At 35.3% G+C, this 14,279-nt stretch overlaps 1 protein-coding gene across 4 annotated transcripts; it reads left to right on the top strand.

Annotated features, from left to right (window-relative positions):
- Positions 1-3,987: 3,987 nt before the first annotated feature.
- LOC18427992 (Cobalamin biosynthesis CobW-like protein) lies at positions 3,988-13,971 on the top strand. 4 transcript variants are annotated; one of them, XM_088850328.1, is made up of 9 exons: positions 3,988-4,447; positions 5,021-5,238; positions 5,615-5,729; positions 9,918-10,007; positions 10,305-10,490; positions 10,862-10,981; positions 11,358-11,468; positions 11,921-12,003; positions 13,751-13,971. In XM_088850328.1, the coding sequence occupies exons 1-9, from the start codon at positions 4,319-4,321 to the stop codon at positions 13,818-13,820; spliced, it is 1,122 nt and encodes a 373-aa protein (XP_088706454.1). In that variant the 5' UTR covers positions 3,988-4,318; the 3' UTR covers positions 13,821-13,971. The 4 variants fall into 4 exon arrangements, 3 of the variants coding, with proteins under 3 accessions (XP_088706454.1, XP_088706455.1, XP_088706456.1); XM_088850330.1 differs by having other exon boundaries at positions 3,992-4,447; positions 9,918-9,951; XM_088850329.1 differs by lacking the exon at positions 10,862-10,981.
- Positions 13,972-14,279: the final 308 nt, after the last annotated feature.

Here is a 14,279-nt window from a genome sequence, read left to right as displayed (position 1 = left end):
AAGTTTTTGTTGTGATGATTTTTTCTTTTTGTTTTTTCTTTAAGAAAATCTTCTAAATCATCTTCAAGACAAGAAAAGTAATTACAGGAGTCAAACCAATTATGTTTATCATGAGTTTTTTGTTCATAAATTGGCTTCCCTGTTTTATCAAAAGTAACAACTGGGATTTTTTCAAGCAATCCTTAGAATTGAGTAGAAAATATTTCTCTAGTCTGGTTCTCAGTTACTCTTGGAGTCTGAAAATTTATGTGCACAGTTCTATCAGGCATTCTTGTCATCCTGGAATCAGATTGCATCAATGGTTGATTTTGGTCATGAAGAGTTTCATAATTTGTCACCCATGTAGATGGAATCAATTCAAGCAACTTTTTTCGAGAGATTTGTCTAGGAATATAATGACATACAGGATGGGAATTATTATCAACTTTGATAAACAAGGCTGTATTTTCTTGTTCAGGGGGTAAAAGGGTAACTATGTCAAAACCATGGTTCTGTAGTCTATACACCATTTGACAATGGAGTGTAGCTACAGTGGTTGTTTCAATCTGTTTGGTTCATGTGATTTGTAACTGGACTTTAAAGGCTAAACTCAAATGAGGGTCTTTAATTGGGATATTAAAATTTTGAAAAAAGGTAACAAATATGATTCAATTTCATATTATCCCTAACACGTTTCAATTTCAATTTCAATTTCAAAAACACTGTTTCAATTTCATTGATTTTTATTTCATTTCACAGCCATCTGCTCGCCACCTCTGAGCTATTAGAGAAGAGTATGCAAAAGCGTTGTGTGTGCAGTTATTTAACGAAAAGTTATCTATCTTTAGCATCGCACAATAGCAGCTAAGAACGCCCGCGCTTGGACCGAAGGTAAGCAAGCGGCGTAGCGGCGATCAGCGTAGCTCCACTTCTAACCACTTCGCGGAATACAGGCGGAGGCGGGGCGGGGCCGATAGGCTCCCCTGATAGCGGTTAGTTGCTGAGCAAGCGTAGCGTATATCAGCTTTAGGCAAATTGCAGAAATTCGTACAGAACAGGCAGAGGTGGGATTTGAACCCACGACTTATGGAGATAAATACAAAATATTCAACCGTGCTATCGGCCGGGTCTATAGGCCGGGCTGCGATGGCCGGGCCTATAGGCAGCAATTCTTATTTTGCAAACTGAGCGTACAGCTTTTACTGTACACGGCTTGAGAAAATGTAAATGTTCGCCCATGATTCTAGAAGCCTCCATCCGATCTGTTCTATCCCTCACCGCCCCTCGCCAACACATGAAGAGGGATTGGGCTTTGGAGTAGCTTTGCTTTAGCTCTTTCGTTCGTAACAAGGTAGCCGTAGGGACAATGAAGGTCTTACTCTGGCTGTTTCCCTCCTCTTGTCCGACATCTATAGGAATATATAACATCCAACGGAATATACCGTTGACACAGCAGCACACACTTTTCACTCACTCTCTTATAAATAAGACTAGAGGTTAAAGTAGAAGGCTCAGAGACTATCGACTCAAACTTAGTCTTGGATTCTTGTTGAAAGACTATAATTGAGCAAAAGAATAAAGACAAGTATAGCTTAACTAACTTGTCGGCCTTCTCATCCTTCCGCCCTATCAGAGATCGATGGAAAGACGATATGCATCGTCGAATAAAACATATGCTTAAAGATACAGGATAAGGAAGTGACACCTCTATTTGAAATCACCGTAAAAATCATTCATCGAAAACCATACAACATTAGAAAAAAAAAGTCGTCAAACACTCTTCAAGTTCTAAACTTTCTCTCTATGACGGTACACCTCTTGATGATCCTTCCCAGTTCCGAAGTATTGTGGGCGCCTTACAGTATCTTACACTCACTCGCCCAGATATCACCTACGCGGTGAATCAGGTATGCCATTTCATGCATGCTCCGACCACTTCCCTCTGCCCTTATCCGAGGTAGGCTCCGTCAAGAGCTTCCTCGTCTGTGCAGTAACAATGCCTTTCTTATCCTTATTTCTTTGTTCTTGATGTGGGTCAACGAGGATCATTTAACAATGCCTTTTGCACTAATGGCTTCATGTGTACGGGCTCAATGCCAGATACTTACCTCTAGAGATCCTTCTCTTTGAATTCCCGGTATTCAGTTGTCTTCCTTGGTTCCACTAAACCATTCATGAAGCAGATCGCCGGGAAGGTCTCAAGCATAAAGCGAGAGTTTTCGACCCCGACCGACAAACTGTTAGAATCCCAATTTCTTTAGTAGGAAATCAACGCGTTGAAAGATCTTTGATCTCACCTGGGAACAAGTCCAACAAAGCACTTTTCCCTACCAAATTGTATCTATCCCTGCCTGCTTCTTCCATTCGCTGAGCTCTGAGCTCCTCTGGATAATCATGATGTGCGCATGCTGGCTACTCTGCTTTAGTAGTGCGTTAACTAGTAGTTAAAGTTAACTACTGATTAAGGATTTGGTACTGACACCCGTCTTACTAACTATAAGCCTTTGGAAAAGATATATTGGATAGGGTATACTCCTTTTGTTTACAACTATCTCAAAGACTCCGTGACTTGGGAAGAAAAGAGACCGGGGTCAAGAATCAATTCAAGCAACCTTTCTCGAGAGATTTGTCTAGGAATATAATGACAGATAGGTTGGGAATTATTATCAACTTTGATAAACAAGGCTGTATTTTCTTGTTCAGAGGGTAAAAGGTTAGCTATGTCAAAAGAATGGTTCTGCAGTCTATACACCATTTGATAATGGAGTGGAGCTGCAGTGGCTGTTTCAATCTGTTTGGTTCTTGTGATTTGTAACTGGGTTGAACTCAAATGAAAGTCTTTAATTGGGATATTAAAATTTGGGAAAAAGGTAACAAATACGGTTCCTGCATTTAAGGTTGTTTGCATAGTTCCAATACATGCATGTTGGTATTCTAAAAACCTGGAATCTAACAAAGCAATTCGATAAACTGCGTCCATACCTTGTCTTCCATGAAAAGTCTAGGCTAGCTTTATGGCTCCAAAGTGAATATGAGTGTAACCATCTCTAAGCTATTGGGGAAATCGGTTGCTGCGTAGGGGTAATGGTAATGTATTGTTCAGATTGGGTGGTAAGTATCTGGTGTTGGTCAAAAGAAGAGGCTTGGACATATTCTTTAATAGCTTCATGGTCCTTTTTTCCACAGAGCCTTTTGATTCTTTTGGTCCAATTTAAACTAGATTTATCATAGACATGATAAGGATTAATTAACTGAGAGTTGGTTTCAGAAAACTTTTCAAGGGTACATGTTATTTCAAAAAGATGATCTTGTTTTGAAAACATAGGACGAAAATTTGTACTAGAAGAAGGGGTGTTATCTACAGAGATTTCTGAAACAGTACCTTATGCCATTTTAAACTTGTTTTTCAAAATAATTTACTATGTTGACTGTATTTTTTGAAATGAAGGTAAGGCCAACTTTCTTTTTTCGTTAACAAGATATAAACTCCAACCATGGCCTCTTAGCCTTCAACAGAGTTCCTATTATGTTAACCTTCAGAAAGTATTGACAGTGGAACAACATCAACACTAGAAATCAACATTTAGTTCATACCACATTTTCTGATGCGAGAGATCCTAGACTAGCTAGGCAGACGTAAAGCATACTAATCTCAGTATGAGCTTTAGATTAACCCAGCCAATATAATAAACTTTTAATCTCAAGTTAAAGGCTCTGATACCATTTAAGATGTGCTTACTATGAAAGGTTGTTTAAGATGTGTATGAAAGGCAGAATAAGACATAGATACCTTTTAAAAGTCTATTTTTGAGATAGATTTTTTGACTTAATTTTTAAAGACATTTAATCTCTGACATGGAGATTATGAATATGAGATAATAAACAAATTTTGAAAATTTAAAATAATAATTCTATTAAAAAAATATTTAGACAGTTAGTTTCAATCGTTTTTAGAGATGGACAACCTATTTGCATCCATCTTTATACATACCTTGGGACCGCATCTTTATACGTTTTTAGTTTCAATAGTTTCAATCGTTTTTAGATGAATGCTTACCTTGGGACTGCATATTGTAGAAATGGGGGGCAGCCCGCACGAAACAATTCATAACAAAATGAGATCTTCGACACAGTTCTTATGAGTCCCCGGACTCATATGTAGAAATGTGCCCTCTGTTAGCATTCAATTTTTGAAATGGATTTTAGCCCTAGTTTACGAAACACCAGTTTTATTTCTCAGAGTGCGGTTCGTTCCTTTGCGCTTTTCTTTCTAACGAAACCCTTGTTTTGAAATTCTACGTTGTTTGTCTCTCTCTTCAGAGCTTTCTCTGGTCCAACAATGGCGGATGGCAGTGAAGAAGAGCCACCTTTAGCTGTCCTCATCGATGACATTTCTATGAATCAGTCTCAGGAAAAAATAGTAGGTGTAACTGTCATTACCGGCTACTTGGGGGCAGGGAAATCCACTGTAAGTGCCATGGCCCCTCTCTCTCTCTCTCTCTCTCTCTCACACAATTCATTTCGGTTTTTTTTCATTTTTTTCTTTTTGTTCTCCATTTGTGTCCTTGAATTTCGATCATATAAGTTATTACTGTATTTCTAAATACAAGACAAATGAGAAGGAACTATACTTGTTCCTCGATATTCTCAATTGATAATGAAGAAATTTTGAATTCTCAGCTAATAATTTTTTATTTATAAAAAATAAAGCAGAAATTTTGAGCTAATGAATTATATATATATTTTTAATTCATAGGTACAGCATAACTTTCTTCTAGTGAATTACTTATTGTTTAATTGATCAGTCAACTGATTCAGTTAATGAGTCACATAAATTCCCAGCATTAAAAAGAAAAAATAAGATTGAGCTAATGAAAAAATTTTGAATATTCAGCTAGCTACTGTTTTGGTTATCCAAAAATAAGAATTTTGAGCTAATGAATTATATATATTGTTTAATTGATTGGTAAACTGTACTTATCATCTAGGGATGTACATATTGTTGAACAGTTGAATTGATTGGTAAAATTGTAATTTTCAGCTGGTGAATTACATATTGAATGCCCAACATGGGAAGAAGATTGCTGTGATATTGAATGAGTTTGGTGAAGAAATTGGGGTTGAAAGAGCAATGATAAATGATGGAGAAGGAGGTGACCTTGTTGAAGAATGGGTGGAACTAGCAAATGGGTGTGTTTGTTGCACAGTGAAACACAGTCTTGTCCAAGCTCTAGAGCAACTCATACAAAGGAAGGACCGGTGTGTAACATAGTCCAGCCTTTGATTTGTAATAGTTATAATAATTTCCTTGGAATTTCATTAAAAGAAATGAAAAGGTAAGAAGAAATGCCATGTAATTTACATTTTCTTTATAGAGTACTGTACATTTTACATTCCCAAATGTTACAAGCAGTCGCATGTAACTTGTATATGGGAGGAAAACCTAGTTCTCTTAAGAGCATCGTACCAGAAAGTTTTTTAATTTAGTCCCTAATTGGGTGAAATGTGACTTCTCTCTTTCTACAAAGTTTCTTGTATAAATGGAGGTATTTTTGTTTTAGTAGTCTATGTTGCTTATAATATGTGATGGAAGAAATACTCATGTGTCTCATTTATTGGTGCTTATTTGTCCCAGGCTTGATCACATATTGTTGGAGACAACTGGGCTAGCCAATCCTGCTCCCCTTGCATCTGTTCTTTGGTTGGATGATCAGCTTGAATCTTCAGTCAGGCTTGATTCCATCATTACAGTGAGTTTTCCTATTATACTATACATCTAATAAATCCAATTTTTTTTTCAATGTTTCTTGAAAAGTATTGATCTTTTATTATTTATTGTGTAATAAGATGGGAAAATGTGAAATCTTGTTAGGCTTCTTATCCTAAGTTTACTTTGTTTATGTTGACCTTTCGTTTATGATGATTCACATGTATAGTTTTAGCTATTATGGCACATATGGTTCTTGATGTTCTAAATTATTGACATTCATCAATAGTGATCATTCTGATAAGCAAACTTGGACATGTGAAAAAACAAATTTGAATCGTTTATTCTTTATCACTGATCCACGAGGCATTACCACTTAGGACATCACATTACCTGTGTTGAAAGGCATTTATTTGCATTGTAGATATAAAGTAGAATTGATTTCTTTGCCTCCTAGAGCCATAAAGGTATGACTCTCATCACATTTCTTATTCTCATATAGCACCTTACTCTTTTATTCTGGATTATATTATATTTGTGAGAAACTAGCTTTTTTCATGTCCATAAATTTCTGGTTGAAGGGATCCTATTGGTGGTATAATTCTTTATCCCTCTGTAGATTCCATGCTTGACCTGGTATTTCTTTAGGAAGTTCAGTGGATTCTCATGGAAAACTTTTTGAGCATGTCTAGTTTGGTCCCCATTTGGATCAAGTTCACTTGTGAAATACTATTCAGTTCTGGTTTCATTGGCTATTGAACATGTTTTGTGAGTCTATTCTTCAAGTTCTACTGCCCGATAGTTGCGTAGTTTCTTCATTTGCTTTGATTATGCATTTCACCTGTCTACAACTTCTCCTTAGAGGCAACTTACTTTTTGGTTGTAGCACAGAGTCTCACAACTTAGAAAACCCGATAAATTTGTTGTTGAGAGTAGAATTGTATTTGCTTGTACCTTAATGTCAATTCAGAATAGCATCACTAGCTATTCCAAAATTGTATTGTCTCATGCCACTTTATATGTGCGTAACAATTTTAACTTGGATCAACTTTAGTGGTTTGCAAATCATGTGGTGTGGGGCTTACGGAATGCGGTCTACATATACAGTAAATGATACAGTATTAAGACACATTAAAGAAAATTAATAATATTAAACACCTGCCTCCATATTACTCTTTAAAATCAATTCAAAATTTCAAACTTCTTCATTCACCATTGGCATAGTGATCTTTTCAATCAGCACAGCTTTTTCCATGGCATGGGCTTGGTCATTGGTTTGTAGAAGTTCATACTTACGGCAGTTCTCATTTTCCTTGTCTGATTTGATGTGCCAAGAGATATATCATACATCACACCTGTCGACGGGGCATTCTCAAAAATTGAAACCTTTCTATCTAAGCCTATTTGTTTCATGTTTGGGTGCCTTTCTATTATATGGGATTAATGCATGTGCACTTGTTCCCGAAATTCTTATGTGATCAAAACTTGGATTCTTACCAAACCGTAGCACAAAAGGTGTTTTCTTGGTTTTAGTAGATATAATATTAAGGATATGGGTAGTAGTCATTGATGCCTCCCCTTGGATATGATGAGGAACGTTTGCTTCTTTTATCATGCAATTGACCATTTCAGTTGGAGTTGTGTTCTTTCTTTTTGCTACTCCATTCTGTTGAGGAGTATATGGTAAAATGTTGTATCTGATAATATCATGCTCTTTAAAACACATCAAAATCATGGGAATATGTACTCCCCCTCTATCATTCCTAATAATTCCAATCCTTTTACTTGCTTTTTTTTTTCTACTTCTAATTTGTACTTTTTATGTATATCTGAAGCTTTTGACTTGTGCAACAAGATAGGTGTAGGTTTATTTTATTTTATTTTATTTTTTTCCTTGAAAGTGATAGGTGTAGTTTATTTAGAAAAATCATCTATGAAAGTTATAAGGTATTTGTGGCCTGTAAAGGATTTATAGCTAAGATTGCGACAATGATAATTATGTACAATTTCTGATACATTTTTAGCTCTCTTTCCTTTGGGGAATCAGTTTTTGTACATTTTTCCTTTGAGACAATCTTCACATTTAACTTTATCGAAATTCTCATAGGTAATTAGGTATCCTATTTAGTTTTTCTTATCCTGTATGCCCTAATCTTCATTGCCAAACAGTAAAACATGCCATATATTGGGAAGATTTCTTTATTTTATTACCAAGAACTATGTACTAGAGCAGCCTTGGAGATTTCAACGCCATTTTTCTCAAGGGGCATTACCCCACCCTTGACAATTGTTTCAATTCCCATCCCACCTACCCTAGAAAGCGAAATCAAATTCCATGACATACAACATATCATCTAGAGTTAGGGTTCCTCCGTTAGGAAGAGGAAATTACACAGTTGCTTCTCTCAAAATATTGGCATAACAGGAGTTTGCCATATAGCCGTTGTCACCATCACATCCTTTTCTCTCGAAAATTAAATCTGTTATCTTCAGAGTTAGTGATGTAGCACTTTTGAATATACCCACCATCCATCAGAAGTTGAATATACCCACCATCCAGTCAAACGCAAGGTCTCGTGCTTGGCTTGACCCATGATTGAGGTTCATTCTATTTGGTTAGCCAACCTCACTCTTCTTTGGTGCCCTATAATATTTGGCAATTATGACCATACTTGTAATTAAAACATTTTCTTTATTTCATAGGAGTTTTGTCTTTATGGCCTTTACTATTTTCATGCTGTCTTCTTGGTTTCTTTCCCATCTTGAAATTTCCTTTTTATGGTTTACATAGTATGCTTGGTTTTGAGAATAATCTAGATTCTCCTTAATTCAATCATTTTCTTCCATTCTAAGATGAGATCTTTGGTTGTCTAAAGACTCTAAACTTGAAATGGTCCCATTGTGTTCAAGGGTATCCTCTATATCCTTCCGGGAAGAGGTTAAGATTTCCATTATTTTTATGATGTGTTGTCTGACAGAAATTGAATCCAAGATCTACTAGCATCCATGATGTTCATTTCATCAAAGGGTTATAATTCAGATTGGCTCTCTCTCATTTGCTGTGATGAATCTTTCATAGAGCTCATTCCTAGCTACTACATTATCTTCACAAGCCTTTTCTCAATGCCCTCCTAAAGCTCTTTAGCATTAAGCTAATCTGTCCAAACGACAATTTAAAATAGTTCCCCTGCATGTAAAATCATTCATCATTGGGTTAATTGGGTTCATCATTCTTATGTTTGATAGGATCATAGTAGAAAAAATAATTGTATTTTCCATGAAAACCCAGAGCCATCTAGTTTTTCGATTTAATAATTTCACTCAAAACTCCATTTTGTGAAGCCATCTTTCAATGATTGATTCTGTGGCTTTGATGTAGCAAAATATTCTGTAATGAAAGCAGTATATCATGCAACAATCTGTGAAAGTGGTCTTTCTTAAGCTGATCAGAGTTCTAGACTTTTAGTGCTTCGGTGGATTCTAAGTATAGAAATCAAGAATCTATAGCCTAATGGGCAACAATATGAAATAAGGTACAATAAAGGAATAAACTCACAAGCAATTAGCAGCTGCGTACGTACCCAATGTTGTCTATGTTATGAGTTCATCTTAGACTTGTGTGGATATTACTTACAGTCACCTTTCTAGGGATTGTTTCCATGTGGAGTGTGGGGTGCTTCCAACTAGTCTCATATTGTAAATGAAATGGGAAGAGATACAACTATATGATGTAAAATACTGGGTTTTTTTGTCTTTGTTTTATGTATAAAACATACTTTTGTGGAATAACCATGCACGTAGCATTTTAGTTCAATGCTGCTACTGAATTTTGGTATTTCATACTTAACTACATGGCCAACTATTTGTTGGGGGTGCTTCTATTATAAGAATTCATAACTTAAATCCTTTTGTCTAACTTGAATTCTTTTGCTTATGCAACTGAAATTATTCTTTATGGAAGACAATTCCTTATGGAAGACAAGACCTTCTCTGGATTTACTTATAATACCGACTCTGGTAGCTTTGCTAAAAGAGACACATTTTTCCTTTTTTAATAATTAAGAGAGATGCAAACTTTAATGCTTGAACTCTGTCTATGTTGATATGAAGATTAATGGCTCTATCATGTTGTGATAGTCTCTGCTTCATTACATGTTAGTCTCTTCCCCCCCCCGCCCCCCCTATCATTTAGTCTTTCATTCTTGATATTTGTGATGTCATCTTCCAATAGGTGGCGGATGCGAAAAACCTTCGACTCCAACTTGGTGAGCATCGTGAATCGGGCTCATTTCCTGAAGCTTTTCTTCAAATTGCATTTGCGGTATATTAGTATGAACTTGTTATATTTGTGACAGATCTGATCCTTGAAGTTGTGTTATCTATTAAAAGATTTGAAAAAAAAAAGATGGAAAGAAAAACGAAATCCTTGAAGTTGGGTATATTTCAAAACGAATGATGCCTTGATATCAAGTTTTCATCTACCTTTCATTGGCTTTTGGGTCTAAGAATTATGGTATAACTGTGGCAGTATAGCTATATGCCCTGTGGCATATATCTAGTCACTCTATTCTATGTTAAATACTAAGTACCTACTTATTGGGTTCATCTGTTCTAACAGGATGTTGTAATCCTTAACAAGATTGACTTGTTATCTCTGGATAAAGCTGGACCAACAATGCCAGATTCTGTAGAGATCCTGGAGGAGGAGATTCGTAGTATAAATTCGCTTGCTCAAATATTTCATTCTGTACGCTGCCAAGTAGATCTGAATTGTATTTTGAACTGCAAGGCTTATGACACAATGGTGAGCTAAGAATCTTTTGACCTATTACTTTTTCTCATTGTTATTAATTGAAAACATAGTGCTTAGTAATCTGGTCTGGTTGCAATTATGAGCTTTCAGATCTTGTTTCATTCTATTCATGACTAAGCTGATATTTTGTTGTTAATCTCTGTTATCTGCTGAAATTTGTCCAAATGTTTGTCATTCAGAACCCAGATTTTTAGGGCCTTTATATAATTTATATGCAAATAGATATAATGCCTAATTGGACTCATAAGGAATATAGAATAGCTTGAGGTTTATTGAAAACAAAAGACAGAGTACCTGTTAATTTGGTGTTCATACTCCATACTACATTTGTCTAATCACATGGGAACTTCGTTTCTTATCAGCATGTAGCTCATTTAGAGTCATTGTTGAAGGAAAGCCATTCTGAAACAGCCAAAAAATACCATGATTATAATGTGCGAACCATATGCATAAGCGAGCGGGGATCAGTCATTCTCAGTCAGGTATGCTCAGTTATAGAAAGTTATAGAAGGTTAGCACTCTACAGATATGGTGATAGAAGGCTCTCTCATCTGTATCATAAATAACAATGGTGGAATTTAAATTTCATTCTCTTTTGGAGTAAATGTCAGATTGAGATCAAGGTGTTTCCTCTGCATGTTTTCCCAATGCATCTCAAGTAGTATGATTGCCTTATCTTAATTCAGGCCACCCAATAGAGAGGACTGACTTGAAGTCCTAACTGTTTTTAACTTCTTCAGAAAAAAAAAAAAACAATATGTTTTCTGAATATATCCTATGCATAACCTCTTGCGACATTTTTTTCATAAAGAATGATTTTATCATGTATCCAATAAACTAGATTTTACCTTTTTCAAGGTACACTTGTGGCTTGAAGATCTTCTTTGGGAAAGTAAACATGGTATGGACATTTATCGTTGCAAGGGAATTTTGCATGTTCATAGCTCAGATCAGCTTCACACGGTACAGGTAAATTTTATCTATCTTGATACCCTATCAATGGGATAAACAACTGCAATGCCATTGTATTTAGATAGTGCTACGAGTGTTTCGCAACACTGCACCTTTTGGTCGGCATCGTACTTGGCTTCATAAAAAACAATTAAAAATTGTAGAGGGCCTCATTGCGAGGTTGCAATTTAAGCCATTTTGGCATATTATCTTCTACTTCACTACTCCTGATCCATTTCTTAAAGGAAATTATATTATATGTACTAGGAGAATATAACATTTATTTATAATTAATAACTGTACGGGTGTATCTAGCTGTACCGGCTTCTTAGACAAATACTAGACGCCTTAGACACTCGTAGACATTGAAACTCATTGTTATCCATGTTATACTACCACAGTACTAATGTCTTAAGAATAATAAAAATTTATGATATTCTGGTTTTGGCTTTTTCTTTTTTTTTTTACAGGCTGTGAGGGAACTATATGAGGTTGTCCCTACTCGGAAATGGGGAGATGGGGAGAAGAAGATAAACAAGATGGTCTTCATAGGAAAGTTCAAAGATTTACTTCATTCTTCATCACATTTTTTTCCCTGGAACTAGAGAAAGTAAATTAATTATTAAATCGATGGGACCCATATAGTATGATTCATGTGTTCAACGGAAACTCATGACCTAAGTTGGTTGTGTTGGAGGAAATAGACCTTGCAATGCAATTTTGATTAATTAACTAGATAGGCCTACTTCCCCTCCATCCAACATTGGTCATGGTTATCATTATGACATGGTTATCATTATGACAGTATGGATCATATTAGATTTTAGAATTTTTTTTTCCCCCAATGAGCTGGTATCACTTGAATAGTCAAACTACTTTACAAAATTATTAAGATGTTCAAATCATCTCATTTAACATTATAATGATTGCTTTCTAAGTTTTTTTACTCTCAAGTACCTTCTCAAAAAATGTATTAAACATAACCAAGTTGCCTTTGTTCAAGATTGTGAATCCTAAACAAGTAGGGGTATTTTGGTAGGTCTCACCTAAATGGTCCAAGCTAACTAACATGAATACCCTTGATTGTTGAAGGTCAGTAAAATGGAACAAGGGGTTACAATGGAAAAAATGAGTTTCTTGTTGCTAACCTTAAAGTGTAAGATACAACTATTATTTTGCTCGGACTACTTAATTCGACAACAAGGGTTTCTGATGAAAAAAGTGGGTTACATGTTGCTAACCTCAAACAAAGAGGGGTAAACAAATCATTTTGCTCGGCCCTCGTAATTAGAGAGCAATAATGATTGTAGTACACCTTTTTGTTCCAACTTAGGAACGTGGCACAAGGGCTTTCAATGAAATCAAGTTATGTGTTCGTGGTCCTAAACGAGCAGGGATGGAACTGCCATTTTTCTAGGGCCACTTGTTTCAAGCATAATCATGTAAGAATTTCAATTTTTTTTTCAGGCCACTTATTCTGACCATAGTTATGTAAATACCCTACTTGTTTCATTTCAGAAACCTTGAACAAGAGATTCTAATATGAAAAACATGATATAGTTTCGTCATTCATAATCCTTAACAGGGACAATTTGGTCATTTTAGGGATAATTTGGTCGTTTTTTAGCATATTTTTGAGGAAGTACTTGAGTGCAATAAACTTAAAGGTACTTATGTTAAATGGGGCAATTTAGCCACCATAATGATTTTGTAAAGGTGATTTGACATTTTGTAAGACTATTTGACCATTTAAGTGATGTTCTTTGTTTCCAATTGTATCTTTGTGCAGTTCCACTATCTTGGTGACTAACTTTTCTCTTTCTTTTTCTTCCTATTTGTTTTGTTTAAATTGATCTTGTAAGGTTTTCTTGGATTTTTTTTAATTCTGTGAGAAATTTTTTTTTACCAATTTTTCGCTGTACAATTTTCCAAAAATAAATCTTGCTCTAGTCTCATTCTAAATTTGCTGGACTAGTGTACATGGTAACTGTCATAAATAATGCAAGTCAGATAAAACAGAAGAGCACAAGTATTGTATAATCTTAAATTATAAAAGCCAAAACATTTTCATTCAATACTTAGTTAACAGAAAATGGCTTTCTCGTTCTTTATTTCTTACTTTTATATTTTTTAGCTTTTAATATTCATTAACTTTTCATTTTCTAGTTTTTGAGGTTGTTATTCTTCCTCTTCCTTTTAGTTTGCCCTGAGAGTTTTCCAAGACAATCCAAAATATTAAAAAAGTCTCTTCAGAAATTTTGCCTAGCTTTACTTGACTGCTACTGTCTTTGGTGTGCAGGTAGAAACTTGGATTTGGATGCCCTCAAGAGCTCATTTAAGTCTTGCTTCTCTCAATTGGAAAGTGAATAGGTTTGCTAATCACTTGAGCTAGTGTTTTGTTGAGTAAAATTGATTAAATTGTATTAACCTTGTAAAAAACCAGTTTACATCAATACTCATTCTATTTTTGCACACTACTTCCATTTTCGGACAGATTATAATATTTCTATTTTTTACTCTACTTCCATCCATGTTTTATAGGGCTTTTTCCTTGTCCCTTTGAACTGTTCATATTAATTTTTCAATTATCATTAGATGTACAATATTTTTGGATACGCAAAGTCACAGGTCTGAGGCAAAAATGGACAGTGATTGAGGATGTATTTTAAGTCTTAAATTGTTCAAAAACGATGGTAGATGCATGAGTTAGCCGACTCTCTAAATACTTTTCCGTACGGTTATATATTATATATATATTGGATTAACCAAAATTGGTGTAAAATGGTTAGTGTGGCTATGGCCTCACCCAAGGCCCAGTAGATGAGTGAG

Source organism: Amborella trichopoda, chromosome 10 (assembly GCF_054954075.1).
Source record: "Amborella trichopoda isolate Santa Cruz 75 chromosome 10, AtrichopodaSantaCruz75HAP2 v2.0, whole genome shotgun sequence".
Taxonomy (NCBI): Eukaryota; Viridiplantae; Streptophyta; class Magnoliopsida; order Amborellales; family Amborellaceae; genus Amborella; species Amborella trichopoda.
This window is presented reverse-complemented; position numbering and strand designations above follow the sequence as displayed.

Bases quoted from the DNA above. Each gene is read 5' to 3' on its own strand.
- LOC18427992 (XM_088850328.1), top strand. From the start codon at position 4,319: ATGGCGGATGGCAGTGAAGAAGAGCCACCTTTAGCTGTCCTCATCGAT. The intron at 5,239-5,614 runs GTGTGTAACATA...TATTTGTCCCAG, and splicing joins CTCATACAAAGGAAGGACCG to GCTTGATCACATATTGTTGG. The intron at 10,982-11,357 runs GTATGCTCAGTT...ACCTTTTTCAAG, and splicing joins GATCAGTCATTCTCAGTCAG to GTACACTTGTGGCTTGAAGA.